Genomic DNA, 26,829 nt, shown 5'->3' with positions numbered 1-26,829 from the left:
AAACAAAAACAAACAAACAAAAAGGAACACCTCATCCCAATTCATAGGTTGTAAATGCATGGACATATCTAAGTTTGGGTAAGACCATCATTGTTTCAAGGCCAGGCTGCTGCTAACCAGACAAGCCTCAACTGCAGTTGCTCCTGGGAACCATGACATCAAAATGCTGTCTATTTCCATAGGACATCCCCCCCCACCTCCACCACCACCATAAAAGCAGTCCTCGGAATGCCTGCGGGTAATTTCTCTCTGTTGTTTTGCCTGCTAGCCGCTAATACTGCAGTGCATTTGATGATCCCTCTACTTCTGCCTTTTTCTGTCTTGGTGAATTATTTCACTGCTCCACATCATGGGTACCTGTCACCAGAGTGTGACACCTAGCTGCTATAATTTTTTAGGAATAATGGTGTGCGTGTGTGTGTGGGGGGGAGGTAATTATTCAGTAGATACAATTTGTAGGGAGGGAAGACTGAGTTGATTGACTGCTCATTTGTGTAACCCCAGATAGGAGGGCTGAATGCATTATAGGTCTGTGCTGTCCCTATTTAATAGGACCTAGTGTGTCTAATGTGGCTAGTACAAATTGAATATGCTGTACCCAAAGTGTAAAATACGAGATTCCAAGGCCAATGCAAAATTTTTAGGACATTTCACTAACAATTTTACAATATCACCCGTTGACATGATATTGTCTTTGTTGGACTACTTGTTAAAATTAATTTTACCTGCTTCTTGTTGCTTTGTGGCCACTAAAAAATAATCGTATGCCGGCTGGCATTCTAGTTCAACAGGAAAGCACTGGATTAGACCCTAGGGAAGGGATCCTTAGTCTGTGTTCTCGCCGCGCCCAACCCCTGCTGTTGCACTGCGGTACCCAACACAGTCGCCAAGATGGCAGTCTGCAGAGAGCCTGCACAAGAAACTCAAGTGACCATCAGACAGAACCTAGAAAACCGTCTAGAAGAGAAAGAGCAGAAGCAGGCCCCGCCCCACCCCGTCCGGCGCCCCGCCTCTTTGCGGCAGAGCTCAGGCCGGTGCAAACCGGTTCAGTGGCCTGATGGGCACTCGGTTTTACCCAATCCTTAGCACGCCCCGCCTTCCAAGTGGAGACTCGAAACGTCCGGTAGCTGGCGTCTCGGAAGGAGGCTCCAAAGCAAACCGGACCAGACCTCCAGCCTATGATAACCGCCGATCGTGGCTCAGACTGGCAGACAACCAATGGCGTGACGCGAGGGCGGGATTCCTTTGGCCACCCCCTCTCGCCCCCCGGCGTCTCGCGGGAGCCAGAGGGCTAGAGTGAGGCTGTGGGGCGGGGCCTAGGGCGGTGGAGCCTGCGCACTGTGGCCGCCGGCCTGGGTGACGTTATCCTCTCCCGTGGACAGCCCCGCCCCGCCCCGCCCTCCTCGAAGCTGGAGACTGGTGCGTGAGGAGCGGTCGGTGCCGCAGTCGTCCGCCTCGGTTCTCGGCGCGGTCTTTGTCCGCCGCTTTGTTCTCGCCGCGCTGGCGTCGTCTTCGCCTCCGTCGCCGCCCGCCCCGCGCGCCCGGGCCTTGCCCGCCATGGTCTCTCGGCCCGAGCCTGAGGTCGAGGCCATGGATGCTGAACTGACTGTGGCGCCGCCGGGCTGCTCGCACCTGGGCAGCTTCAAGGTGGACAACTGGAAGCAAAACCTGCGCGCCATCTACCAGTGCTTCGTGTGGAGCGGAACGGCCGAGGCCCGCAAGCGCAAGGTGAGCCCTAGGCCTGCCCCTCTCTCCTGCCTGGAACGGGGGGAGGGTGTGTGTGGCGGGGGTGGGGGGACGGGAGGGAGCCTGTCGGTGCGGGGTGGGGTGAGGGTGAGGGTGAGGGTGAGGGGAAGGCTCGAGGTTCAGGGAGGGAACGAGGGGAGGGAGCGGGGAGAAGCCTCGCGGTGCGGGGAGGGGCAGAGGAAGGGGCGAGGCTTTGCCTCGCTGTGCGGGGAGGGGGCAAGGGACTTCCTGGAGCTGTGGGATGGTGGCCGGAGGAAGCCTCTAGGTGCCCGGAGGTGGGGTCTGAGGTGGAAGACTCCGCCTTGACGATCGGCCCAGAGTAGTCCCTGTCTGTGAAGGTCGCCGTGCGGGGTCGCGGTCTGCAAGGTGGTTCTGTGGGTAGCGGCAGCTGCTGAGACCCGCAGCAGACAGAAGAGGCTGGCAGGGCCTCTACGTACTCTAGTTGGGAAGCGAGATTTTAGGTTGTAGGAGACTATTGACATCCGCAGCCATCGAGGTAGTGGCTGTTTTGTTGTTTACTGGTTTTGTAAATCTCAGCAATTATGATTATATTACTAGAGATTTGGAAATCGGAAAATGTTCTTCTTTAATCTTAGACTTCAGTGTTAACAATTTGGTTTTGAAGGTGGAAACTGGAGTGGGGAGTAATAGTTGTTTCCGTCTTGAGTAGCGTTTCTTAACCGGAAAACTGGCAAATCCGCTGGTTGTATGTCATGTTAAGCATTAAATTATTTTTTTTAATCAACATGGTGGAAGACACCACAATGATACCTTTTAGGGTGACTAAAGGCTTATGTTCAGTAACAGATAGCCTGTTAGGATCAGATATTTTTGTTAATAGAAGTGTATGCCCTTTAACAAGAAATACTAAGACTTGGGTTGTTTTGTCTTTTGAGGTGACAGTCTATGTAGCCTAGGCTGGCCTTAACCACTCAGTCTGTCTCAGCTTTGTGAGGACCGGGATTATAGAGGTGACTGTCAGATTGACACCAGGGTTCCACGGTCTTAATTTCGTCACGGATGCATTCTATTCCTTCCTGGATTGAGATGTGTTGTAAACTCATTTTTTACATCAGAGTAAATGGGGGCCCCCTCCCCTTTCTGTACCTTTTAATCCCTTCCATCTCCCCCTGTTCTAGTTCCGCATAGCATCACAGAAGGAAATGAAAAGTTTCCTTTTTAATTAGGACTGCTTAGCTCGGTATTTAAATTTCCACTGAGCTAGAAGTTCTTTATTAAATGATCTTCACAACCCAGAATTCAGACACCAGTGCAACACTCACAAGTCATGTGAAGTAGGAAATGAAGGCAGGTAGTGCTTGTGAAGGGACCTGAGCTTTAGCTTGTCTACAGAACAACCCTCTCCTGAAGTTCCCTCTAGCTCAGAATGTTTTCATTTCACAAGCCAGTTATTCCTCTAAAAACATTTGGCTACACATAATGGTGCAGAAGAAGGAATGCAAATACCTGCAAAAGTATAGCTCTTCAGCCATCAGAGCAATGGTGACCCCCAAGAAAAATGACAGCAAATATGATATGGGGGAAAGGGGAGCCCTGATATACACTGCTGGTGGGGGTGTAATCTGCTACAGGCTATGTAAACAATGGAGATGTCTCAAATAACTAGAAATAGACTACCTTGTCACTGAGCCACACCACTCCTAAGTGTAGACTCAGAGGACTCTAAACACAGAACAGTAATGCAGAAAGGGAACTTTGTGAGGGAGGAAGAAACCCAAAAAGTTGGGGGGTGAAGAGGGGTAGTATTGGAGGTGAGTTTAAACAAGGTACAGTGATAAATATATATTAAGATGTCATAATGAAACCACTACATGACAGTTAAAAAATGAAGAGAAAAGCATCATATGTGTCTCAAGTTGTTTGCAGCCTTTGGGGTGTGGCTTAGGAGAGACAACACCTTACTGTGAATGTTGTGATGAAGGCTCCCTTCAAGGCCTATTCATTCCAAGTTCATTCCAGTTCCCACCATCCACAAAGCAAGTTTTGGGTACTGGCTGATGGGGCAGGCTGACCCTAGGCCTCCTGCTGCCAGCTCAGGAGCCACATTCCTCTCAAGAGGCCAGCTGTGCTGCTCCACAGGTACCCCATCAGCACCCTGTGCACCTCACTGTGCCTCTCCCTGGCTGGATCATTGCTGATGCCTAAATTGGATTTTTAAAAATCTGAGCCTTGTGGATGACTGGAAATTCATTTTCAAACTTAGCAGTTTTGGTAGGATGGAAACTAAGGTAATAGCTGACAAGATAGATGTGTCTTCCGTGCAAGTGGCAAACCTGCAGTTCTGCCTTAGTCTCACTGTGCACATCTGTGTACAGTAGAGTCACTAGGTGGAGAGAGGCAGGCCTTCCCAGAGGACTTTCTCTTGCTCTCAGATTCCCACGGAGACTCTCCTTATTTCCTGTGTTGGAATCATACCCCTTATAAGACACAGGTTTAGCCGGGTGTTGGTGGCACACGCCTTTAATCCCAGCCCTTGGGAGGCAGAGGCAGGCAGATCTCTGAGTTCCAGGCCAGCCTGGTCTACAGAGCTAGTTTCAGGACAGCCTCCAAAACAATACACAGAAACCCCGTCTGGAAAAAACAACAAACAAACAAACAAACAAACAGTCACAGGTTTATTCCACAGTTTAAACTCTGTTTACTCATTTCTGACCCCCCCCCCATGTTCTTCCAGATATGGTGATCCTTTAAATTATTGCAGCATCTCACCTATTAATTTACCCATGTAGGTCCTCTTTTTTGTTGTTTTCGTGTTCTACTTTTCAAACCATCTGTAGCGGGTGTGTACATTTTGATAATTTAATAGAGTAGACACGCCAGGCGTTGGTGGCTCTCACCTTTAATCCCAGCACTCGGGAGGCAGAGGCAGGCGGATCTCTGTGAGTTTGAGGCCAGCCTGGTCTCCAGAGCAAGTGCCAGGATAGGCTCCAAAGCTACACAGAGAAACCCTGTTTCGAAAAAACAAACAAACAAAAAAATTAGAGTAGACACAAAACACTACCGTTGGCCAGCAATATTGCTCAGTGTTTAGAGGTGCTTGCCACTGAACCTGATGGCCTGAATTTGATCCCAGGACCCACATGGTAAGAGAGAACCAGCTTCCACAGATGGTTCTCTGACCTCTGCATACCCCCTGTGACACTTGTACACTCTCATACAAGTAAATACATTTTAAAAACAGGACAGCACCACAGAAGAGAGCACCCATCTCTTCCTGCAAATCCTCACCTTCATCTTCATGGATATTTAATAAGTTTTACACGGTGTTTGGTTTGCTTGTCTGCCTCTGTACTTCATGTGGTGGGAGCGATGTGGTGTCTACTTATTGTGTAGCTCCTTTCTCTTAGTGTTGTGTGTATTGAGATTCATTCATAATACAGAGTAAAGCCTTCTCTTTTGCTGCATAATAACTCTGTTGATCAACTGTACTAGCATTTATTTACTCATGAACATTTGACTTCCTGTGTTGGTGATACAAATCACATTACTGTGAACATTATGTTGTGTCTCATTATTTACAAATCTAGAAGCTGTACAGTTTATATATTCAGTTTAATACTTTCCTTTTATAAAACAAGAAACCTACAATAAACAACATGTCATAAAAAATTATTATGTAGTTTCTTTTGTTGTTGGGTTTTTTGTTTTGTTTTTCGAGACAGGGTTTGTAGCATTGGAGCCTTTCCTGGAACTCACTCTATAGACCAGGCTGGCCTCGAACTCACAGAGATCTGCCTGTTTCTGAGATTAAAGGCATACATGCTCCACCACTGCCTGGCTATATTTATGCAGTTTCATTGGTTCATTTTTTTGCCATTCTTTATTTTGTTTTTATATGTATGCGAGTTTGCCTGAGTATGTTTGTGTACCATTGTGGGCCTCTGCAGAGGCCAGAAAAGGGTATCAGGTCCTCTATAAATGGAGTTACAGGAAGTTATGAATTGGGTATTGGGAATTGAACTGTGAGAACAGCCAGTGCTTTTAACTGTTGAGCCATCTCTAGCATCATTTTTGCCATTTTTTTCCCCTCAAATTGTCTTGGAATCAGTTGATGGCATCTGGGTAATTATTGCTATTAACCTCCGTAAGAATGAGGACATAATCTTATGACCATAATAATGAACACTGTCCAGGAATAACAAGTGAATATGATCATCTCATCTCATGCATAGTTCATACTTGTGAATACTGACTGTATTGCTTACCTTTAGTTAACTACAACTCCCTGAGCTAACCTACAGTGAGAAGTGGGTGGAACAAGAGTTCAACAGGTAGACCTGCTGTGTACTCTGGATCCAAACCTAAGCACAGGTTTAGCAGTAAAAAAACAGAAACCCAGTCGTCCAAGTAGAGCAGATACAGAGCAGTCGAAAAGCCATGCCACCCACAGAATGCCAGCTTCCAACATTGAGGGGAACACTGGAGCATGAGTTGGAGTATTCAGTACTATGCAGTCTGCCCACCTCCACCAGATTGAGGCACATTGCATCTGCTCCCTGTCCTCCCCAGCTAGTCTGCATGGTTGACTTGTACTGTGTGTTTTGTAGCCCGTGCTCATGCCCATGCCCATATCAGCGTGTCTTTGGTACAGGGTAGTGGCACTGTTTATCTGTTCATTGACTTGGTAGATATTTGGTCTATTTTTGAGTACCATTGTTTCTTACCTGGGATTCCAGTGTCCACGGATGATTCTGTTTGTCAGTTGATATTGTGATGGTTATAGGAAATGAGCTTTGTTTTGTTCCCATTGCAGTTACATGGAATTCTCCTAGGAAGATGACTTTGGGAGAGCTAGGATGTGTGCTTGTATAATAGTAATTTTAGTGTGAACTAAAATTTGGGTGCCTTTTGTTTTTATCATGTTTTATTCATTTTACTGTTGTGTTGCCCAGTGAGCATTCATAACTCTGACCCTTCCTCTTTCCATACCTGACCCACAGTACTACAAACTGGCACATTCTTGGGTAGTGTGAATATGTAGAATTGTCTCTCACTGCATTCATGTTTGCTGTGATTGCATTGCTGGGTTTCTGTGGCCTGATTCTTGGCAGTGGATTTTTCTCTTGTTTATGTATTGCATTGATTCATGTCTCTTTACTGTAGTTCTTGGGTTGTTTTATATTGGTGTTTTATTTTGTTTGTCTTTTAAACACATTGTGCATCTTTTTTAGAACCTTGATTCTCAAGCTTCAAAATGATACCTGAATTAGAGATGGTTGGGTATGAGCTGCCTGCTGGAGTGCAGGTGGCATTTGCCTGGGGTGCCTGAAAATTCAGTGCTGGGGGTGAGAAAATGATGGCATCACCATAGCTGTTCTCTTGTTGATTTGGTTTTGAGCTAAAGTAAGTGCTTTGGGAAAATGGGAAGAATGAAGTGATGTGTTACAGTGTAAAGACTCAGAAGAAACCTCCTGTGCTTCTTCCTGCCAGGGTCCCAGTTGTGATCCTCTACTTGGACTCCGTGTTTCCCCTTGGGAACTCCTGTTGCATCCACACTGCTCATAACTCCTTATCTACATTTCAGGCAAAGTCCTGTGTCTGCCATGTCTGCGGCATCCACCTGAACCGGCTGCACTCTTGCCTCTACTGTGTCTTCTTTGGCTGTTTCACAAAGAAACACATCCATGACCATGCAAAGTCAAAGCGGCACAACCTGGGTAAGACACCCTCCTGCAGCAGGGGCAGGCGTTGGCTCAGTTAGCACATTATCCTCCCTAAAAGCCCACTGTGATGAAAGCCTCCTTGTGAAACTGAACTCTCAAGTGGTGTTACCATTTGCTTTGAGGCCTTTTAAACCCTTTTAGCAATGGGTTTTCCTGGTTTTCAGTAATGCGGGTTCATGAAAGGCTAGCTAAGCATCATATAACATCAAGAGTTTGAAGTAGTTGTGCATGTGTGTGTGAAGTAGTTGTGCATGTGTGTTTGTGTGTTGTTGTTGGCAGTCTCATGCTGTGAAATTGCCATGCAGCCAAAGATAACCTTGAATTGAACTTCTGATTTTCCTGCTTCTACCTCCCCAGTGCTAGCATTATAGGCTATGTCTACCATATAGGCACTTGCTTTATTCTTTTAAACTGTCTTGTTATATAGCCCAGGATAGCCTCAGACATGGGATCCTCCTTTATCAGCCTTCAGCTTGCTAGGATTGTAGGCATGCATGATCATGCTTGGCTTAATATTGGTTAATGTTAGCATGTACAGCCACCAGTTTCCATCTTAGCATCGTGTCCACCTCCTTCCCCAAGTCCCTAAGGTTTAGTGTGATAGGTTTTTTTGTCTTTCTTTTTTTTCCTTTTTGAAACAAGGCTGTCTTGGAACTTAACTTTGTAGACCAGGCTGGCCTCAAATTCAGAGATCCACCTGCCACTGTCTCCTGAGTGCTGGGACTAAAGTTGTGGCCATCATGCCCAACAGGTTTATTTTCATTTTTCTTGAAATAGTTTCTAGTTTTCCTAAGATTTCTCCTTAGATTCATTTGGGGTGGTTTCTGTCCCATCTTCTGAGATTTCTGTTTTGTTTTTTCTTTCCCCTGCTATTGTAGAGTTAATTCCATTGTGATCAGAAAACAATTGTTTCAGTGGTATACCTGCTTCAGAGTCTGGCAACAGCTCAGAAAGTGACACCTGGAATCTCTGTCACCCAGCAATCCCAGTCCCTAATTTTGAAGTAGCATCTGGCACAGATAAAAGTTCAGTTTCTGTGCTGTGAAGTAAGGTTTCTGAGTGGAACCTGTTTCACCTGTCCCTGGAAAAAGAACAACACAGAGTCAAGATAGAGGAAGCAGCAAATAGCTGTTAGTCTCCCTTACAAGACTGCCAGCCATCGAGGATGTAGCAAAGTCTCATTCCCCAGTCAGGTCGCTGAGAACTCTTGTGGACCTAAAATAAATACTCCGTGAAGTTTTGCCCTAGTTTTGAGTGTTGTGCTTGCACAGCTGAAGCAGAGCACCCTGATCCTTGCATCAGTACTTTGCAAGCCACAGATGTGTGCCTCTCATTCTTGCTCATCCCTCCGGGAAACTTCTGGAAACAGCAGACATACTCACCCACCTTGGATAAACCCTTGCAGTTGGACTTCCTGCAGCTCATAGAGGAAAATGCTCTGGGCAGCTGGTGTCTAGAATACTTGGCTCATGTTCAGCTGCTTGAAGCACTAACTCACCATGCTAGATTTAATTTTGTTCTCTTCCCTCCTTTCTGTCTGCAGCTATTGACCTGATGTATGGAGGGATATACTGCTTCTTGTGTCAGGACTACATCTATGACAAGGACATAGAAATCATTGCCAAAGAGGAACAGCGAAAGGCATGGAAGTTGCAAGGTGCGTTCACAGTGCTTAGAGAAGGTTAGGTGACCAAAAAATAGTCAAGGAAGCTGGCTCAGTCTGGGTAGGAGAGAAAAAAACAAGTCCTACTTTTCCTGGGTCAGTCCCATAGCTCACAGAAACGATGAAACTAATGCAGGAAGCGTGTAGATTTAATGGAATGGGTTTTGGTGCTTAGGAGAGGATGGGTGGCTCTTCCACGGCAATACCCCAGGCTGTGTCCATCCTCCCTGCAGAAGGTCTGTTAGACAGTACAGTTTCTCCCTTTTCTTACTCAGTTCCTAGCCCTGGCAGATTGAGATGTTGTATTGCCTCTTGCTGGACTAGTGTGGAAATTCCTTAAATATTGGACCAAGTGTCTGGCTCAGAGGTAGAACCGTTTCCTACTATATACAAGGCATAGGGCTTGAACCCTACTACTACAGAAAAGGAAGAAACAAAAACTGTTGAAATAGACCTTAGTTAGGGTTTCTATTGCTGTGAAGAGACACCATGACCATGACAACCCTAATAAAGAAAAACATTTCATGGTGGTGGCAGCTTACAGTTTCAGAGGTTCAGTTCATTAGCATCATTGCAGGACAGGACAGCATGCAGGCAGATGTGGTACAGGAGAGGTAACTGAGAGTTCTACATTTTGTGCAGGCAACAGAAAGTGGTCTGTCTCATTGAGCTTGGCTAAAGCATATATGTGGCCTCAAAGCCTGCCTCCACAGTGACACACTTTCTCCAACAAGACTATACCTACTCCACCAAGGCCACACCTCCTAATGGTGCCACTCCCTTTGGGGGCCATTTTTCAAGCCACCACAATGCCTATGCCTAAATGATATGAGCTACTCTTGGCAGTGGAGTTAGATGCATCATGGAGACAATACCATTAGAAATTTTGTTCTCTTTTTTAAGATTTCCCTATGTATAGCAAAAACAGCCTGTCCCAGCATTCACAAAATGTGTATTCCAGGTAAGCAAAGCCCAGAAACCATGCAGAAGTCCCCCTCACACACACACTGTCAGTCTTGTAACTTTATTTTCTAAATTAACATTTTATCTAGTAAAAGGCGGTTTTTAAGCTTCAAGCACTTAACAAAAGCATATGGTAACAGTTACTCCTTAGATACAAAATATTATGTCTCTTCTTGGCAAAGTTTAATATAGTAAGATAATCCTTCAGTTTGTTATCTGTATGGAAGCTACCCAGTTCCTGAATGTTTTTTTTGTTTGCAGAGGTTGGCATCTTCTATTAATTCATTATTAAAAAAAAAAGTTTTATAATAAGTGTTACACAAAGATCTTTAGCAAATATTATTTCCATGAATTTTTTGTTTTGTTTTTGGTACAAGATTTCTCTGTATAACAGCCCTGGGTGTCCTGGAACTTACTTTGTAGATCAGGCTGGCCCTGAACTCAGAGATCCACCTGTCTCTGCCTCCCAAGTGCTGGGATTAAAGGTGTGTGCCACAACCCCCTAGCTACTGCCATGATTTTGCAGCCTTATAAAATCTCGTAGTTAACAAGTGTATACACGGTACTCCTGGAAACAAAACCCATAGTGAAAATATTATAAGGAAAGGAGTTTTAAATTTTGTTTGTGTACATGCCAGTTTGTAGTGGTGTGAACACCCTCATGTCAACATCAGTTGCTCTCTTATCTTATATTTAGAGACAGGGTCTCTTACTGAACATGGAACTCAGCATTTCAAAGAGACTGTCGTATTAGTAAGCCCCTAGGATTGGACTGCCTCTGCCCCCCCAGGTGGTTGCAAACCCCATGTGGTTGCTATGAATTGAACCCTGATCCTCTGAAAGAGCAGTTCGAGCTCTTAACCACTGAGCCAAGTCTCCAGCCCCCCTTAAATATTTTATTGTAATTTATGTGTATTGGCATCTTGCCTGCATGTTTGTCTGGGTACCACTTGCATGCCTGGTACCCAAGGAGACCAGAGAAGGGCACCTGAAGTTACACTTGGTTGGTAGCCTCCAGGTGGGTACTGGGAGTTGAGCCTGGGTCTTCTGGAAGAACACTCAGTGTTCTTAACCCCCAAGCCATCACTCCAGCCCCAATGAAATGACTTTTAATATATATGATGTAGAAGCATTTTACATTTTCTCTCTATAATGTCCTTAACACAGAAGGTCAGGCACAGTGAGCCTGCACCTCCTTGAGGTGTGGTAAGGGTAGAACTTGATGAGACAGTGAGACACAAGGAGCAAAGGAGAGCCAGCCAGTGCTGCACTTGTGCAGATTGGCATCTGGTTTAATGGACCAAGCCCCTCCAGCATTTCTTCATTCCCAGTGACATTAGTCTGGCCAGGTACCTCAATGCCCCTGTGACTGTGACTCCTAAGGGGCCGTGCCTGGATCAGGAAGAAGGCAAAACTCATTCTGATTCCATCTGGCCAAGTGATATACTATTAAAGTTTATTGAATTGGAAATTTTAAGTCGTGTAGGAAAAGTCTCTCTGAGTGGGGTGTGTGAGAGTGCAGTACCTAGTGGGTATCATTGTCATGGGTTCCAGTCTTTCAGCAAGCAGATCAAAAGTGCATTTTCAGCAGGCTGTGGTGCATGGTTTCACGGTCCTGGCACTTGGGAGATGGGCAGGCTGATCTTTTGAGTTTGAGGCCAGTCCAGTCTACATAGCAAGTTCCAAGCCAGCTAGAGCAACACAGTGAGACCCTAACTCTGACAACAAACAAAACAAAGAAAGTGCATTTTCTCTTTCTTTGCCAGTCCTGGGGATCAAACATGGGCCAAACATATTGTAGGTGAGTGCTTTACTACTAAGCTGCACGCCAGACTCAAAAGTACATTTTCTCTGGCAGTCTCATTTTCAGAAAGATTCATGAGTTGTCAGTCAGGTTGTCCCCATTGGAGCTGATGCTACCATATCTGAACCTCAGTATCCAAGGCATTTGAGAAACACTAGTGTCTGGCATTTTGATGGGTTGGTCATGTTACTTTCCTTGACTCAATAAACATGGTGTGATCATAGACATTCACTGAGGGAAACTCCTGTTGTGATCTGGCACCTCTCAGCACAGCGGGGTGTTAGAAGAAGGTTCCCTCTCTGAATGGAGCTCAGTGTAGGTCAAGTCATCACAGCTTTTATTTACAAGAGAACTTAGCTAACAGTGCCTGAGACTGTTTTCCATCTACTTAGGTGTTGGAGAGAAGTTTTCGACTTGGGAACCAACCAAGCGGGAGCTGGAACTGCTGAAGCACAACCCTAAGAGGCGGAAGATCACCTCCAACTGTACCATAGGTGGGTGAGGGGGGCATGCAGAGTGTCAGATAGATAGAAAACCTTGCATTTCTTAGTACAGGGTTCAACCTGGGTTTGCCTGAGTGCCTTCCTGGGTTTGTTCAACACTCAGCTCTTAAGCTGCTGTAGATGTGGGATCCAGAGGGATGAGTGGAGACGATCCCTTCCAGTTCCTTGGCATCTGTGTGTTTGAAGGGACTCTAGTATGTTCTAGTCAAAGCTGTTCTTCATAGAGATGAGATGCCAGTGAGTGAGAGTGTTCACCAGATCTTTTTTGTTTGGTTTTTGTTTCTTTTTTGTTTTTTTTGTTTTGTTTTGTTTGTTTTGTTTTTTGAGATAGAGATTCTCTGTGTAGCCCTGGCTATCGTAGAACTCACTCTGTAGACTGACCTCAAATTCAGAGATCCACCTGCCTCTGCCTCCCTAATGCTAGGATTAATGGTATGTGCCACCACTACCCCAGCTGATAACCACTTCTAAGAAGGAAGAGATATATTTTAAAGCTTGTTTTAAAAAGTATTTGCCTTGTTACAAAGGCTCCATTCTGACCTGCCTGTTTTCATAGTAGATCCATTTGGGTGATACTATGAAAACATAGGGACAAAGTGGAGGGAGCAGTGGTAATGAGTGTTCTGCTGTCCTTATAAAAATGAGAGAACACTACACTTTCCTACTCTTCTTATGCTGGTTGAATGAGTTGGAGAAGGTGACTGGTCATAGAAATGGAAAGGAAGCTTCGGCTGGGGTCTGACATTCTGTGCACAAGTGACCCTGTTCTCCATGGCTCCCCATCCAGGTCTTCGTGGACTGATCAACCTGGGAAACACATGCTTTATGAATTGCATCGTGCAGGCGCTGACCCACACACCGCTTCTGAGAGATTTCTTCCTGTCAGACAGGCACCGCTGTGAGATGCAGAGCCCCAGCTCCTGCCTGGTCTGTGAGATGTCCTCTCTCTTCCAGGAGGTGAGTGCAGGAACAGCTATAACTGCCTCTTTTCCCTCCTTTAAAAAGAAGTGAAACAGTTGGTGATAACCTTGCCTAATTATTTTTCTCTATGTGACTACTGTGGAAGGAATTGCTAGAGATATAGGTTGTTGGTTTGGTTTTTGGAGATACATTGTTCACCAAGGAGAGGAACCCTCAATCAAAGTGGGTGGAGTCAGCTTAATGGATGGCATTCATCTGCAGAAGTCCTGGCAGTTTCATGTGTAAATACTATTGTCTGGAGGCTGGAGAGTTGGCTCAACAATTAGGAACACTGGCTGCTCTTCCAGAGGACCCAGTTCAATTCCCACCACCCCCACATGGCAGCTCACAGCTGTCTGTAACTCTAATTACAGGGGATCTGATGCCCTTACACATACACATATAGGAAAAACACCCATGTACATAAAATACAAATAAATAAATCATTAAAAAAATGTCTGACCCCTGCATTCAGGAAACCCTATAGATGTGCCCCAGCCCTTTGCCTGCTCTATTCTCAGTGGAAGTAGCTGGCCCTTCCCAAGTGTGCTTTGTCAAAGGCCTCTGCTCTGCAGACTGGCAGCACAGAGTCAGTGCTTACTAAGGCGTCCTTGATCTCACGATAGCTGCACTTGTGTTGTGCCTATCCGTGTCTATCCCTAAGCAAAGTGATGTCTCCTTGTTCAGGCTTGTCTCAGCACCTGGTGTCTCAGTGGCCTCAGAGCATGTATCAGAGCAGAAATAACTTTTCCCATCCCAGAAATGGGATGCCCTGCCCAGAAGCCAGCAGGCTGGCCTCATTCCTTTCAGTGATCTTTTACTAGTGTGCATCCAGACATCTTTGCTCTTGTGTTGTCACGGCTGCCTGGCCACAGCCCAGGGTTGAGCAGTGGACAGAGTTACACAGTGGCCTTGTAACTAAAATGATTCAACTGCCGTTTCCAGAACAAGCTTGCCAATTCTTGTCCTAGTCCAGCCCATTACTAACACCTGCAGTTACTGGTGACTGAGACTGAAGATACGTAGGGGCGGACAAGTGAAATTGTCAGAGGTCACAAGGGAAAAGAAAACATGCTGGGAAGTGAATGCTGGAGTTCACTGCTTTCAACTAGCTATTACTTTGTGACTAATTCATCTCTCTTGGATTATTTTTAAACCAGGGCTTAGTAAGATATACACAGTAAAACTTGCTAGCATAGCTGAGCGTTGGTGGCGCACGCCTTTATCAGGAGGCAGAGGCAGGTGGATCTCTGAGTTCGAGGCCAGCCTGGTCTCCAGAGCGAGTGCCAGGATAGATTCCAAAGCTACACATAGAAACCTTGACTCAAACAAAACAAAACAAAAAACAAACAAAAAAAACTTGCTAGCATATAGATTTGTGAGTTGACAAATGCTTAACACCTCTACCCTCATACCTTTCTGAAGCCAAGCCCCCTGCTCCTGGTGACACAGGTTTCTGTCCCCTGAATTCCCATTCCTGTGTACCTGGTATGGATGGATGTGTGGCAGGTGTCCCAGTGTTGTGTATGTGCAATACTCCACCACCCTTGTTAGGTTTGTCCGTGTGGTACATTAAGGTCCATGTGTGGCATTTGCATCAGCCCTCCTACCGAAGAATGCTCTGTTGTATAGTGGCCACACTGCAGTTGGAGCTGCCTGGCTCAAACACTTTTGTGTGGTTTCCAGTTTTTGGTCACTGATGTAATGAATTCCACACCTGCCATGGGATAGTTTAATACACACACTTCATAAATTACCTTCATAGTACACATTGAGGTTTTATTTATTTATTTATTTATTTATTTATTTATTTATTTATTTATTTATTAGACCTGGGTCCTATCTTGTAATATGCCTCATTTGCAAATATTCTAAAATCTTAGACACTTCTGGTTCCAAACCTTTTGGGTGTTCAACCTGGCCCAAGAAACTTGCTGAGACTATTTTGGTGGCTTGACTCACTGCAAACAGAGAAATGGGTGGAAGATTGATGTCAGCTTTTTGTTGGGTTTCTGCTACACACTGTTGTTGCTAATACATGAAAACAGATGGTTTGCAACTCTAAATTAGTTTAATGCATGGCTTTATGGGTCATGACAAACTGGAGGTCACAAATACGGATCATCTTTGAGTGCACGCAATAAGTAATAATAATAAATAATAATAATCTGAAAGAATAACAACCAAAACTTCCAGGTCCAAGTAGGTGCCAATTCTGAGGTGTTTCTGACCGGACTTGCCAAGGTTGTGTTGTGTGACTTCACCACAGCCTTGGTTTTAAACATACCACACACACTGTTTCATGTGTGCCAGAGCCAGTTAGTGCTGCCTGAGACACCTCATTGACAAGGATGTTGTGTGATTTTACTATATATGCAAAGTCTTCTGCTCTTACAGAAATGTAGTGGTGTTGTTACAGAAGACAACGACATTGAGTATTTTCCTACCATCATTTTCTCAGCATGTAAATATATCTTCATATAACTTTAGATTCTGATGTTGAATGTTTGGTTTTAAAAATTGCTGTTTGCTGGCTTGAGTTTTGTTTTTCTTGTTGCTATAAAAAGGCTTAGAATTAAAACAGGACTTCCCAGTTTCTGAAAATGGCCTTAAATATACTTACTCTCATTGTGTACTTGAATTTCCACAAAGTGGCTTCTCAGGCAAAGGGGTGACAAATGAAAAAGTGCAAGAAACCTCATCTAATGATGAACTTGGGAAATGCATTCAGGTATAAGAGATAGCAGGTGCTCTGTGTAAGGCAAACATTGCATAGAATGAATCACTTGATTTTGCTTTTTATTGTGTGGGCTAACAGCAAAAATAAAGTGGAGAAAAGTGAGAGTGAAATCTAGAAAGTCCAAATAAAAATACAATTTGCAGGGCTAGAGGGATGGCTCAGCAGTTAAGAGCACTGGCTGCTCTTCCAGAGGTCCTGAATTCAATTCCTAGCACCCAGATAGTGGCTCACAACCATCTGTAACTGTAGTCCCATGGGATCAGATGCCCTCTTCTGGTGCACAAATTACATGCAGACAAAACACTCTTATATATAAAGTACATAAATAAATCTTCTTTAAAAAATCAGTTATGAAAAGAAAAACAATGCCAGGTGGTGGTGGTTGCAAGCCTTTAACCCCAGCATTCAGGAGTCAAAGGCAGGTGGATCTCTGAGTTCAAGGCCAGCTTGGTCTACACAGTGAGTTCCAGGACAGCCAAGGCTATTTATTATGCAGAGAAACCCTGTCTCCAAGGACAGACGGACATTCGGTCAAACTACCCAGTCTACAGCTGTGGATTTTTTGGAGGGTGATGAAGACTTGCAGGTGTCCTAGTTGTCCCTTTTCCTTCTCTCTAAACAGTTTTACTCGGGGCACCGCTCCCCGCACATTCCGTACAAGCTGCTGCACCTGGTGTGGACGCACGCCCGGCACCTGGCAGGTTATGAGCAGCAGGACGCACATGAATTCCTCATTGCAGCCCTGGACGTCCTCCACCGGCACTGCAAAGGTGGGCCTGCCACCATCTCCCTGCTGGGCTGGGACAGGCGGAGAGTTCCCTTAAAAGTGGATCAGAGCAAGGCTAGTGCTCACCCAGGCAACTGTAGGAGAATGCTTGATTTGTTTTGGAGACAGTATAGTCAGGTTCTATTTCCACTAAAGAAAATGGCATGGTTTCTTCTAATGAGTTCTTCACAGTTTGTTTTGTTAATACCAACTGATTTTTTATATTTTTGGAGGCAGGGTCTCCCTGTGTAGCTACTGCTGGCCTAAAGCACTGGCCCCCTTGTCTCAGCCTCCTGAGTGCTGAGATTATAGGTGTGAGCCTCTGTACAAGAATAGTGGTCCCAGGGCTAGTGTGCTGACAGTTCTATAATCCTAAGACCCAGGAGGCAGAGGCAGGCAGATCTCTGCAAGTTCAAGGCCAGCCAGAGCTACCTTACCCTGGCTCAGGAAAGAAAGAAAAGGAAGAGTGACATGCCCCACCCCATCCCTGCTACCAGATAAATCTAAAAGCCTTCACATGCCTCATAGAGTGTTGGTGCTCCTGGTGTCCTCCTGTCTCTGCTGGGTGATGTGGACTTGCTGACTGCTTTGTACTGTCTTGGTGACATTACTAATGGTAATCACACTTTGTCCTCAGGTGATGACAATGGGAAGAAAGCCAACAACCCTAACCACTGCAATTGCATCATCGACCAAATCTTTACGGGTGGGCTCCAGTCTGATGTCACATGCCAAGTCTGCCAGTAAGTGCTCCCATCATCTGACGGTCAGTAGGCATGCTTTAATCTGCCTTGGCTGTGCCATATCCTGGTGCATTTCCCAGTCAGCAAGGGAAAGTCTTGTTTGGACTTCAAGCCTTTATAAAGCTCAGCACCGCCCTAGAGAAGACTCCCTGAGTTCTGTGGTGTTTGTAGTGAAGCACTTACACTAGTTTCAGGTGAGGGACAATTTTATTTAAACAGCTATGCTCTGGTCATTTGACATACAATGCCTCTGCTAGAAAAGACACAAGGAAGCAACAGATGGCCTGAATCTGAAGGCTGGGAGCTCTTCCCTTGGGGACTTGTAGAGTTTTGTTCTGCTGGCAATTAGCAGGGTGTCCTCGGCAGCTTCATACATGTTTTTCTGCTTTTCTTATAGTCTTCAAGACTAAGAGCCAAAGCAAATAGCCCCTTCATGTGGCAGGTCATTGCCTTCCATGCTCCAGGTGTGAATTGGCTCCTTTTCCACTTGCTGACATAAAGCCACAGTGGTTTCCAGGTGTAGCCATTGCTGAGTGCTTCCCCTCCAGAAGCAGAAAGGATCCTTTTGCAGTGACTGGAGAAGTCCTCACCCCATCCTGGTGTGCCTGGTGTTTGCTCCACTGGCTCACCCCAGGCATGCTGCTGTTCTTACTCTACCCCTGGATTTGAAAACCCTGGTCACCATCCCCCCCCAGTGCTCACCTGTACTCTGGACAGGGTTCAAGACCGGGATGCAGGAATCTAGGGGTGCTCCTATGGTTTTCCAGGCGCAGAGCTCCTTTCAGACTTTGTCTTTGAGCAATGTAGAATTCCTCCCTCCCTGGACTTTAACTACTGTGCTCTGTTAGCAAGAGGTAGCCTTGAATTTTTGGTCCATTTCTGAACCCAATTTACTATTCTGAATTTCCTCGATTTAATATTGTGATGTAAACCTCCTGGCAGGAAGGAGTCAATGTAGTTGGAGGTTTCTCATCCCACCCTCCAGTTCCCAGATAACGTTGTTAAATGCAGTGGTCCTTGTTTGTGGGACTACCAAGTTTGGCCTGTGTACTGTGGATGGGGGTTTCCTTGGTGATTTCGCCTATGTGGGGCACCTAGTTTCTGAGTAGTGTTGCTGCAGTTCCTAAGTATTGTAAGCTGGATCCCAGCACGCTGAGCTCTGCCTGTAACTCAAGGCTTTATACTCTGCCAGACTCGCCAAATAAAATCATTACTGTGGACATTCCTGTTCTATCCTGAGGCATTTGGTGGGCAGATGGGCAGAGCAGGCAGCATGTTCGGCCTATCTCTAGGGGCTGCCTCAGGCCATGGTACACACCAGTCCTCATGTGCTCTCATGTGTTGTCTCTTCTGCAGTGGCGTCTCAACCACCATAGACCCCTTCTGGGACATCAGTTTAGACCTGCCTGGTTCTTCCACCCCATTCTGGCCCTTGAGCCCAGGGAGTGAGGGCAGTGTGGTTAACGGGGAGAGCCATGCCTCAGGCACCACCACTCTTACAGACTGCCTGCGAAGGTGAGACACATCCTTGTGGTGTTGGTTCAGAATGCCGCTTTTTCCTTCCATTTTACTACACAATTCAAGCTTTAAAAAATTAACAGAAAAACAAGAAGAAAAAATGACCAAAAAAATAAGACAGACAAAATTAGCAGATCTTTGAAGATTATCCTGCTGCTATAAAGTGACATGGTGACCCCCAGTACCTTCACCCATTCCCCATCATGACACCCCGCAGCATAGAGTGGTGATGTGTATGTCACAGCAGGTTGCTGAAGCTGGTGTAGGCAGGAACATCATAATCCCTTCTGTCCACAACCTTCATCTGACACAGCAACCCTGTCCAGTCCTCACCTAAGCAGTTCAGTTTTGTCCTTCTCTAGATTTCTCAGGGAGGTTTGTGAGTGGAATCTCACAGCACATCACCTGTTGGGTGGCTCTTCCACTTGTCTTGATCTCTGGCAGCTCAGAGAATTGTATATGCAGTAGATCATGCCATTCCACTGCTGACTGTGGGTGATGAATACATTTCCTATTGAGTCATTTGGGTCTTCTGAACTGCTGCTGCTGTCACCATTTGTAGCTTTGTGTGGCTATAATATCTGTTGTTCTAAGACAGGTTGAGTTGCTGGAATGTATAATAATGAGAAAATTAGAAAGAAAGAAGCGGAAAAAGATAAAGACAAAGTTCCTCTGTGTCGTGAAATACAACGCCTTTAACTGTTGGTTTGCACTTTGGGTGGTAAAATAAGCTTTCCCATTTCTTCCTGTCTTTTACCTTTCCACATTTTTTTTAAAAAAATAAAAATAAAAGCGTGTTTTTTATTTTTTGATGCCTTGTAGATTTACCAGACCAGAGCACTTAGGAAGCAGTGCCAAGATCAAGTGTAGCGGTTGCCATAGCTACCAAGAGTCCACAAAGCAGCTCACCATGAAGAAGCTGCCCATTGTGGCCTGCTTCCATCTCAAAGTGAGTTTCTCAAAAAACTAGCCATAGGGGCACCCAGCATTAGCCTGCAGCACAGCCTCAAGCATACCAGCTCAGGTTAGAGCCGGTCAGCATGCACCAGTCCCAAGAATGAGAAAGTAGGGTTGCCTCCTATGCCTTTCTATCTCTTGCTGACAGTGTATGCACCTCCTTGTGAAGACAGGAAGGAGCTGCTTAAGAGGTGTAATTAGATTTTACTTTTGTCTCTGGGGACATAGGCCAAAGGAGTCATCAGATGTCCTTCTCTGTCATACTCCACCTTACTGCATGGAGACAGGGTTTCTCACTGAACCTGGAGTTAGGCTTGAGGTTGGCAAGCCCAGTGGTCCTCCTATCTGTGCCTCCCAGAGTGCTGGGGTTACACATGCCTGCATCCAATGCTGGTATTTTATGCAGGTACAGGGATTTGAACTCAGGTGCTCAAGTTCTTGTAACTGCTGAGCCATCTTCAGCTCCGCTTACAACTTTGCTTCACTTAAAAATAAAGACCCAGGCTAGGGAGTGTGAGTCAGTGGTAGTGCTCTTACCTAAAATGCACAGGGTTCTGAGTTCCACCCCTGAACTGAGGGAAGAAAAGTAGTTGCAGAAAACAAGCCGGGTGTTGGTGACACACACCTTTAATCCCAGCACTCAGGGGCAGAGGCAGGCGGATGGATCTCTGTGAGTTCCAGGACAGCCTTCAAAGCTACAGAGAAACCCTGTCTCAAACAACAACAACAACAACAACAACAAAAAACCCAGAAAACAAGGACCTGAGCTTTATGGTCTAGTCCAGAGGTCAAGCAGGCTCTTTGTCGGAAAAGCCAAGTAGTGGAAATTTGAGTCTTTCTGTTGTTACATGTATGAGTGTTTTGCCTGCATGTAGGTCTGTGTACTACATGCATACCCGGTGCCCACAGAAACCAGGAGAGGGTGTTGGGTCCTCCAGGACTGGGTTAGACCTCTGTGAGCTGCCATATGGGAGCTGGGAATCACACTGAGCCGACCCCTATGGTAGAGCAGCCAGTGCTAGTATTTGAGTCTTTAAAGGCTACACATGATCTGTTTCCTATCTTTATTTTAATACCCCTTTAAAAATGTAAATGACCAGTGAGAGTTTGGTAGTAGACAACTGTAATCCCAGCATTCGGGAAGCTCAGCAGGACTGTCGCAGGAAAATCAGTGAGTAAAGTAGAAACTCTTCAAGGGCCCCTTGCTGGGAGCCTCCAGGCTGGGTAGCCCAGCTGTTGCTCAGTCTGCTCATTTGTTCTCCTTCTGTTTTCATCTCTACAGAGATTTGAACACTCGGCCAAACTTCGGCGGAAGATCACCACATATGTGTCTTTTCCCCTGGAACTGGACATGACACCCTTTATGGCCTCCAGGTAGAAAGGTTTGGTGCCCCTGTGTGTGTTCAGGTGGGGTGACAAGTTGTCTGGGTGATATCTGAGTGCCAGCTATATTACAGCTGTATAGACCTCACCTCACCTCCCTAGCTTCATTACCTACCCTGGTCTTACCTTGGGTACCTATCTTTATTTGGTGTATTACAAGTAAAACTTCACAAAGCCAGTATCAGAAGCTCCTGGGGCAGAAAGTAGCTTCAGGGTCCCCGGGGAAGGGAGTGGGGGGTGCTGCCACAGAAGCAGTAGGAGGTCAGGGATCTCCAGCCCAAGCTGGATTTGTCACCACTATGTGGGGCAGTCTGCCTAGGAAAAGTATGTATGTGTGTGTGTGTATATATATATATATATATATATATATATATATATATATATATATATATATAGAGAGAGAGAGAGAGAGAGAGAGAGAGAGAGAGAGTGTGTGTGTGTGTGTGTGTGTGTGTGTGTATACCTCTTGGCAACAGTTATTGTTGTCATTGGAGCCTGTCTCTCTGGTGTGTTAGTAATTCAATTTTTACTGCCTTACAGCAAAGAAAGCAGGATGAATGGGCAGTACCAGCAACCCCTGGACAGTCTCAACAATGACAACAAGTAGGTGGGGTTGCAGGACCTGGGGGCCGAGGAAGTGGGCATTTCTCAGACAGCTAACCTGTCCTTCCTTCCTTCTAGTCTCTCTCCTGGTGGCAGCCCCACTCTAGAGACCTCTGTTGTGCGGTCTGCCTAAGAGCTCAGCCTAATGAACTTGCTCCTTCTGGTATCATTCCTCTTGCTGTTGGTAGCACAGGCAGATGGCACAAGTAAAGAAAGCAGTTACTGCCACTGTGGATTGCCACTGCTGTCACCTCTTTCATAAGGTTCGAGGAATTCAGCCGGGCGTTGGTGGCGCACGCCTTTAATCTCGGCACTCGGGAGGCAGAGGCAGGCGGATCTCTGTGAGTTCGAGACCAGCCTGGTCTCCAGAGCAAGTGCCAGGATAGGCTCCAAAGCTACACAGAGAAACCCTGTCTCCAAAAAACAAAAAAACAAAAAAAAAAAAAGGTTCAAGGCCTGGCTCTCCCAACTCTACAATCAGCAAACTCTGCTTTAGACCCGTTTAACAGACCATAATTCAAATGCTGTCTCCTTCCACATCAGGTACTCCCTGTTTGCTGTTGTTAACCATCAGGGGACCTTGGAGAGTGGCCACTACACCAGCTTCATACGTCAGCACAAAGACCAGTGGTTCAAGTGTGATGATGCTATCATCACCAAGGCCAGCATCAAGGATGTGCTGGACAGTGAAGGGTATGTCTCAGGGGTGGGGTTTGGAGGGCCTGTGCTGGTGCTTGTCCATCTCTCCTGTCTGACCAAAGCCACTGACTAGGCTGTATCTGCCACAATGGATATTCACCTCAACTTAGTTTGGCTTTGTTGCTGAAGGGACAGTGGCTCCTTGGATCAGAAGTCACCTTTAGGTTGTGATTACAGAGTGGGAGTGTTGCTGAACAGAGTTGCTGACTGTGCCTCCTCTAGATCAAAGAACATTGTGGTCAGCATTTGTCCTAACCATGCTGTGCAACGTTCTGATCAGCTTCTCTGCTGCTTTTGTTACTCATGGTGTGTTGTCATTCACTCTGAGCCTCCTTGGGTCATTAGGATTCCCAGCCCCAGGTCAAGACAGAACCTGCCACAGATGCAGGTGGGGCCCTGGGAGCCCCCTGGAGAGAACTCAGGGAGAAAGAGTGTGCTATCTACTGGGCAGGGGTTGGGGTTGAGATATGGACCCTGCATGAGTAGCACCACTGTGAACAGGAGAGGTAATGACTACAGGGGGTCACCAAGTCAAGTTGGGTGATGGGAGGCCAGAAGTGTCTCTGTTTCTTGAAGACTTGAGGTACTGTAGTATCCGTTCAAAAAGTCAGGTTTGTGAACCATTTTTGACTGGCATAGCTATTTTGGAAGTTAGGACTAAACCAACTTTTTCCCTTTACCTCCTCAGGTACCTACTCTTCTACCACAAACAGTTCCTGGAATATGAGTAGCCTCCTGCCCTGCTGGTCAGGAAAAAGAAAAAAGAACAAGTTGGCAAGCTTCCCGACATGATCCCTGGCCTCCCCACATCAGAACACCATGGTAACCCTCCCTCCTGTGCAGACGTGCCTCACACATGGCCCCTCTGCACCAGGAGGTGTCAGGGTGGGCATGAGCTGTAAGACTGGGTGGGGTGTGCCTTTGGTGGACAGGAGCTAGTGGGCCACCTCTTGTCAACCTTTTGATATATGATGAGGGTGATGTCCTCAGAGCAGACCAGCCTCTGCCTGGTGCTTCACCCTGTCATTCCACATGGGTTTAAAAAGCACCCGTGTTGTTGAAAATGAGCCCATGAAAGCTGTAGAGTAGGGACGATGCTAGAAGGCAGAGTGCTTGCAGCAGCCTTCTGTATTCGGTGGCATAAAGTTGTAAAATAACCCTGGGCCTAGGTCACCCACAGGCTAAAAGCATCTGTCCTACAGATTACTTATCATCAACTGCATGTGGAAACATAAGCCCAGAGGTTCCCTTTGTTTTCTAGAAATAGGCATCTTCTTACCTCTACCCCTTGCTCTTTTTCCATGATAGTGAATTTCATAAATGTGATAGTAGTAAAATGAATGATTATCAAGTTTATATGGAAATATAGGTGATCCTATTTCCTTCTGAGAGCAGAGTGTCTTGCTTTTTGATCAGTGCTGTCTCCTTGACCTGTGCCCTGCCTTCCTCCCCATACAGTTAGCTGGTGGCCAGGCGGTGGAGAACGGGGTCTCTGTTATCTTTACAGTAGATGGAATAGTCCTTGGCAGTTCCATTGACCCAATCTTCCCATGTTTCTTCTTGGCCATGGTTCTTTTGCCTGTTCAGTTGGTTCAGTGGCTTGTGAGATTTGAGGCCAAGTGGTCCTGATGGAGGGAGACTGCATTGCATTGTGTCACCCACTTGCCTCTGCTCTGTGTTTGCTGTAGTTTCGGTTTTACAGCCAGAATAAAAAAAGGCTTAGTGACCAGTTCTGCTGACAGGGTCAATCATGAAGTTTCTTGTAAGATATTTTGCATGTGTCTTTGGACAAGGCTTAGGTTGTCTATTTCTAAGAGATTAAAATCTAGGGTCTTAGTGTCTTCTCTTTATGCCGCTGCCTTTTCAGTGGTGTTTGCCCAGGAGCCTATTGGCACATCACTCACAGGAGTTTCAGGACCAGCAAGTATTCCCTAAGATCCAGGCTCTGAGCTGTAGGTCTACAGCAGGTATCATGTGCATCATTCATGCACAGCAAGTACAGCTGTATTCTGATTATCTTTATTTATAGACCCTAAATTTGAATTACATAGAATTATGTGTATAGAATTTTTTTAACTATTTGAAAATAGACTTTTCTTCACTGACAGGCCACAAAAAAACAGGGCAGGTTCCATCCCAGCTCCTCAGCTAGTTGTGGTGTGGTGAGGTAGCTGTGGCAAAACTAAGTGGCCACTGTTGAGTCATGTAAAAATCTCAAGTCAGGTGCAGCTAAAGCCAGCCTCCTGTATAGCACACACACACTTGCCATGCTCTCCTCTGTTGCGTTCCTATTCTGCATTTAAAGAACAAACCTGAAGCATGTTTTAGAAGAAGCCCTTTTTGAGAAACATGGGTGAGCCCAGATTCTCAGGCATGGACCGGTGTTTGTGGGACTCAGCTGTGGAGCTGCCTTTGGGGAATCATATTCCTCTGTTTGTGAACACCCATAGGAAAGGCTTCACTGCAGTTGGCCTAGAGGAGCCAGAGCCCAAAACTCCTCATGAAGGCCTGCCTCCTTGTCACTCTGGTGGATGGGGCATCCAGAAGCAGGGGAAATGAGCAGGTGTGCTGGCCAGGCCTGCTTCCTCTGTCCCCACAGCACATAGCCCATCTCTACCTGAATTTGGGGCACCTGTTTTCTGTCAGAGTGACTTTAAACTTTTATAACCAAATGCAGCATTCCCCTTCTTTACCATGGGCTTAACATTCTAAGCACTTCGCTCTGCCTATGGCAAGGAGGCCAACCAACTCCTTGACCGCCACACATCTGTCTGGCCCTACCTCAGTGTCCTGGGGCCTTCAGCATGATGTCTCAGCTAGACAGGCATGTGTGGACAACCGAGGAGCAGGATATTGGAGCAGTGGGGCTTGGGAAGTTCTTCCAGTTACCCCTTTGGCTAGCAAGTCAGGAAAAGGGTTTCCCATCCAAGGACCATCCAGTGTAAAGTGTCTCCCCCAAAGGGCTGCATTGCCCAGCCCCAGTCTAGAGCAGTGAGCAGACTCTTGCCATACACTGCTGGTACCAGCCTCACAGGAGACCAAACTAGACCTCTTCAGATATCTTAATTCAGGAGGTAGGATGGGATCTGTGATTCCTCTCTTCATCCCAGGAGCCCCCAAGCTGGGCACTGGCCTGAGCACCCTACACCATGTGAACCCGAGTGCTGTTGTGTTTGGCTTGGTATGTATTGCTTTTCCTTGTGTAAAATCATTGTTCTTTTTGGCAAGTGGCTTGTTTCATTTATTATAGCTTTGAAATCAAATATTGGGGGGAGGGACGCAATGATTGTACTATAGTTAGAAGTTTTATTACCAAGACTTCTCCCCTGTCATTTTGAGGGACTTTGACTCTCTCCTCCCTGATGGCTTTTAGTTTTTCCTGTATCCTAATAAAAGCTGCATTTTATTCAGAAATTGACTGCTGACCTCATTACTAACTACAAAAACAAGTTTTTTTTTAAAACCCATTTAAACAAAACACTCAGATTTTCTAGAACAAGAAAAATACAAGTCTGAGTTCGTTTCTAAGCCTAATATTGAGCAGGTTTCATAATCACCTGAGTTTTCACCCTAACACTGCACTGGCTTTTGAGACACCAGCATTACATTGTGGTTTCTAGACAGCATGAAGCCTGCCCCAGACATCCTAAGTTCTGAGTCCACCTAGCAGGTGAGGTGATGGGAACAGAAACCATTGCCACAGTCTACTGCAGAGTCGGCAGGATGCTGGTGTGTGAAGGTGCAGCTTCTAGCACATAGTGCTGTTTTTTCATTTACTTTGGGACCCTGGCATCTGGTCACTCCAGGAGGACAGTGTTAATATGGAAAAGACGTCACCTGCTTGAGCAACTCCCCGTCTTCTGATGGACCAGAGCTCATGTCTCAAGGCTGCTACAGGTGGTGACCTTAGGGCTGACTGAGTGCTCAGAATACTTGTTTGATTATGGGATGATCTGACTTGCTCACCTGGCGTCTCCAGTCCTACAGTCACCCAGCATTTTTGGGCCCTGGAACAGGATCGTACTGCATGAACCACAGAGCTGTAGCTTCATATCCTGGCTTGGCCCAGCCCTGGGTGAAGGAGAAGGATGTTCCCA

At 46.1% G+C, this 26,829-nt stretch overlaps 1 protein-coding gene across 1 annotated transcript; it reads left to right on the top strand.

Annotated features, from left to right (window-relative positions):
- Positions 1–1,390: 1,390 nt before the first annotated feature.
- Positions 1,391–26,146, top strand: LOC113836802 (ubiquitin carboxyl-terminal hydrolase 22). The gene is made up of 13 exons (XM_027427257.2): positions 1,391–1,728; positions 7,292–7,424; positions 8,974–9,087; positions 12,253–12,354; positions 13,151–13,320; positions 16,686–16,833; positions 17,467–17,572; positions 18,929–19,087; positions 19,913–20,039; positions 21,330–21,421; positions 21,971–22,033; positions 22,577–22,726; positions 23,421–26,146. The coding sequence occupies exons 1-13, from the start codon at positions 1,558–1,560 to the stop codon at positions 23,461–23,463; spliced, it is 1,578 nt and encodes a 525-aa protein (XP_027283058.1). The 5' UTR covers positions 1,391–1,557; the 3' UTR covers positions 23,464–26,146.
- Positions 26,147–26,829: the final 683 nt, after the last annotated feature.

This window comes from Cricetulus griseus, chromosome 7 (assembly GCF_003668045.3).
Source record: "Cricetulus griseus strain 17A/GY chromosome 7, alternate assembly CriGri-PICRH-1.0, whole genome shotgun sequence".
Taxonomy (NCBI): domain Eukaryota; kingdom Metazoa; phylum Chordata; class Mammalia; order Rodentia; family Cricetidae; genus Cricetulus; species Cricetulus griseus.
This window is presented reverse-complemented; position numbering and strand designations above follow the sequence as displayed.

Bases quoted from the DNA above. Each gene is read 5' to 3' on its own strand.
- LOC113836802 (XM_027427257.2), top strand. From the start codon at position 1,558: ATGGTCTCTCGGCCCGAGCCTGAGGTCGAGGCCATGGATGCTGAACTG. The intron at 1,729-7,291 runs GTGAGCCCTAGG...TCTACATTTCAG, and splicing joins CCGAGGCCCGCAAGCGCAAG to GCAAAGTCCTGTGTCTGCCA. The intron at 16,834-17,466 runs GTGGGCCTGCCA...CTTTGTCCTCAG, and splicing joins CCTCCACCGGCACTGCAAAG to GTGATGACAATGGGAAGAAA.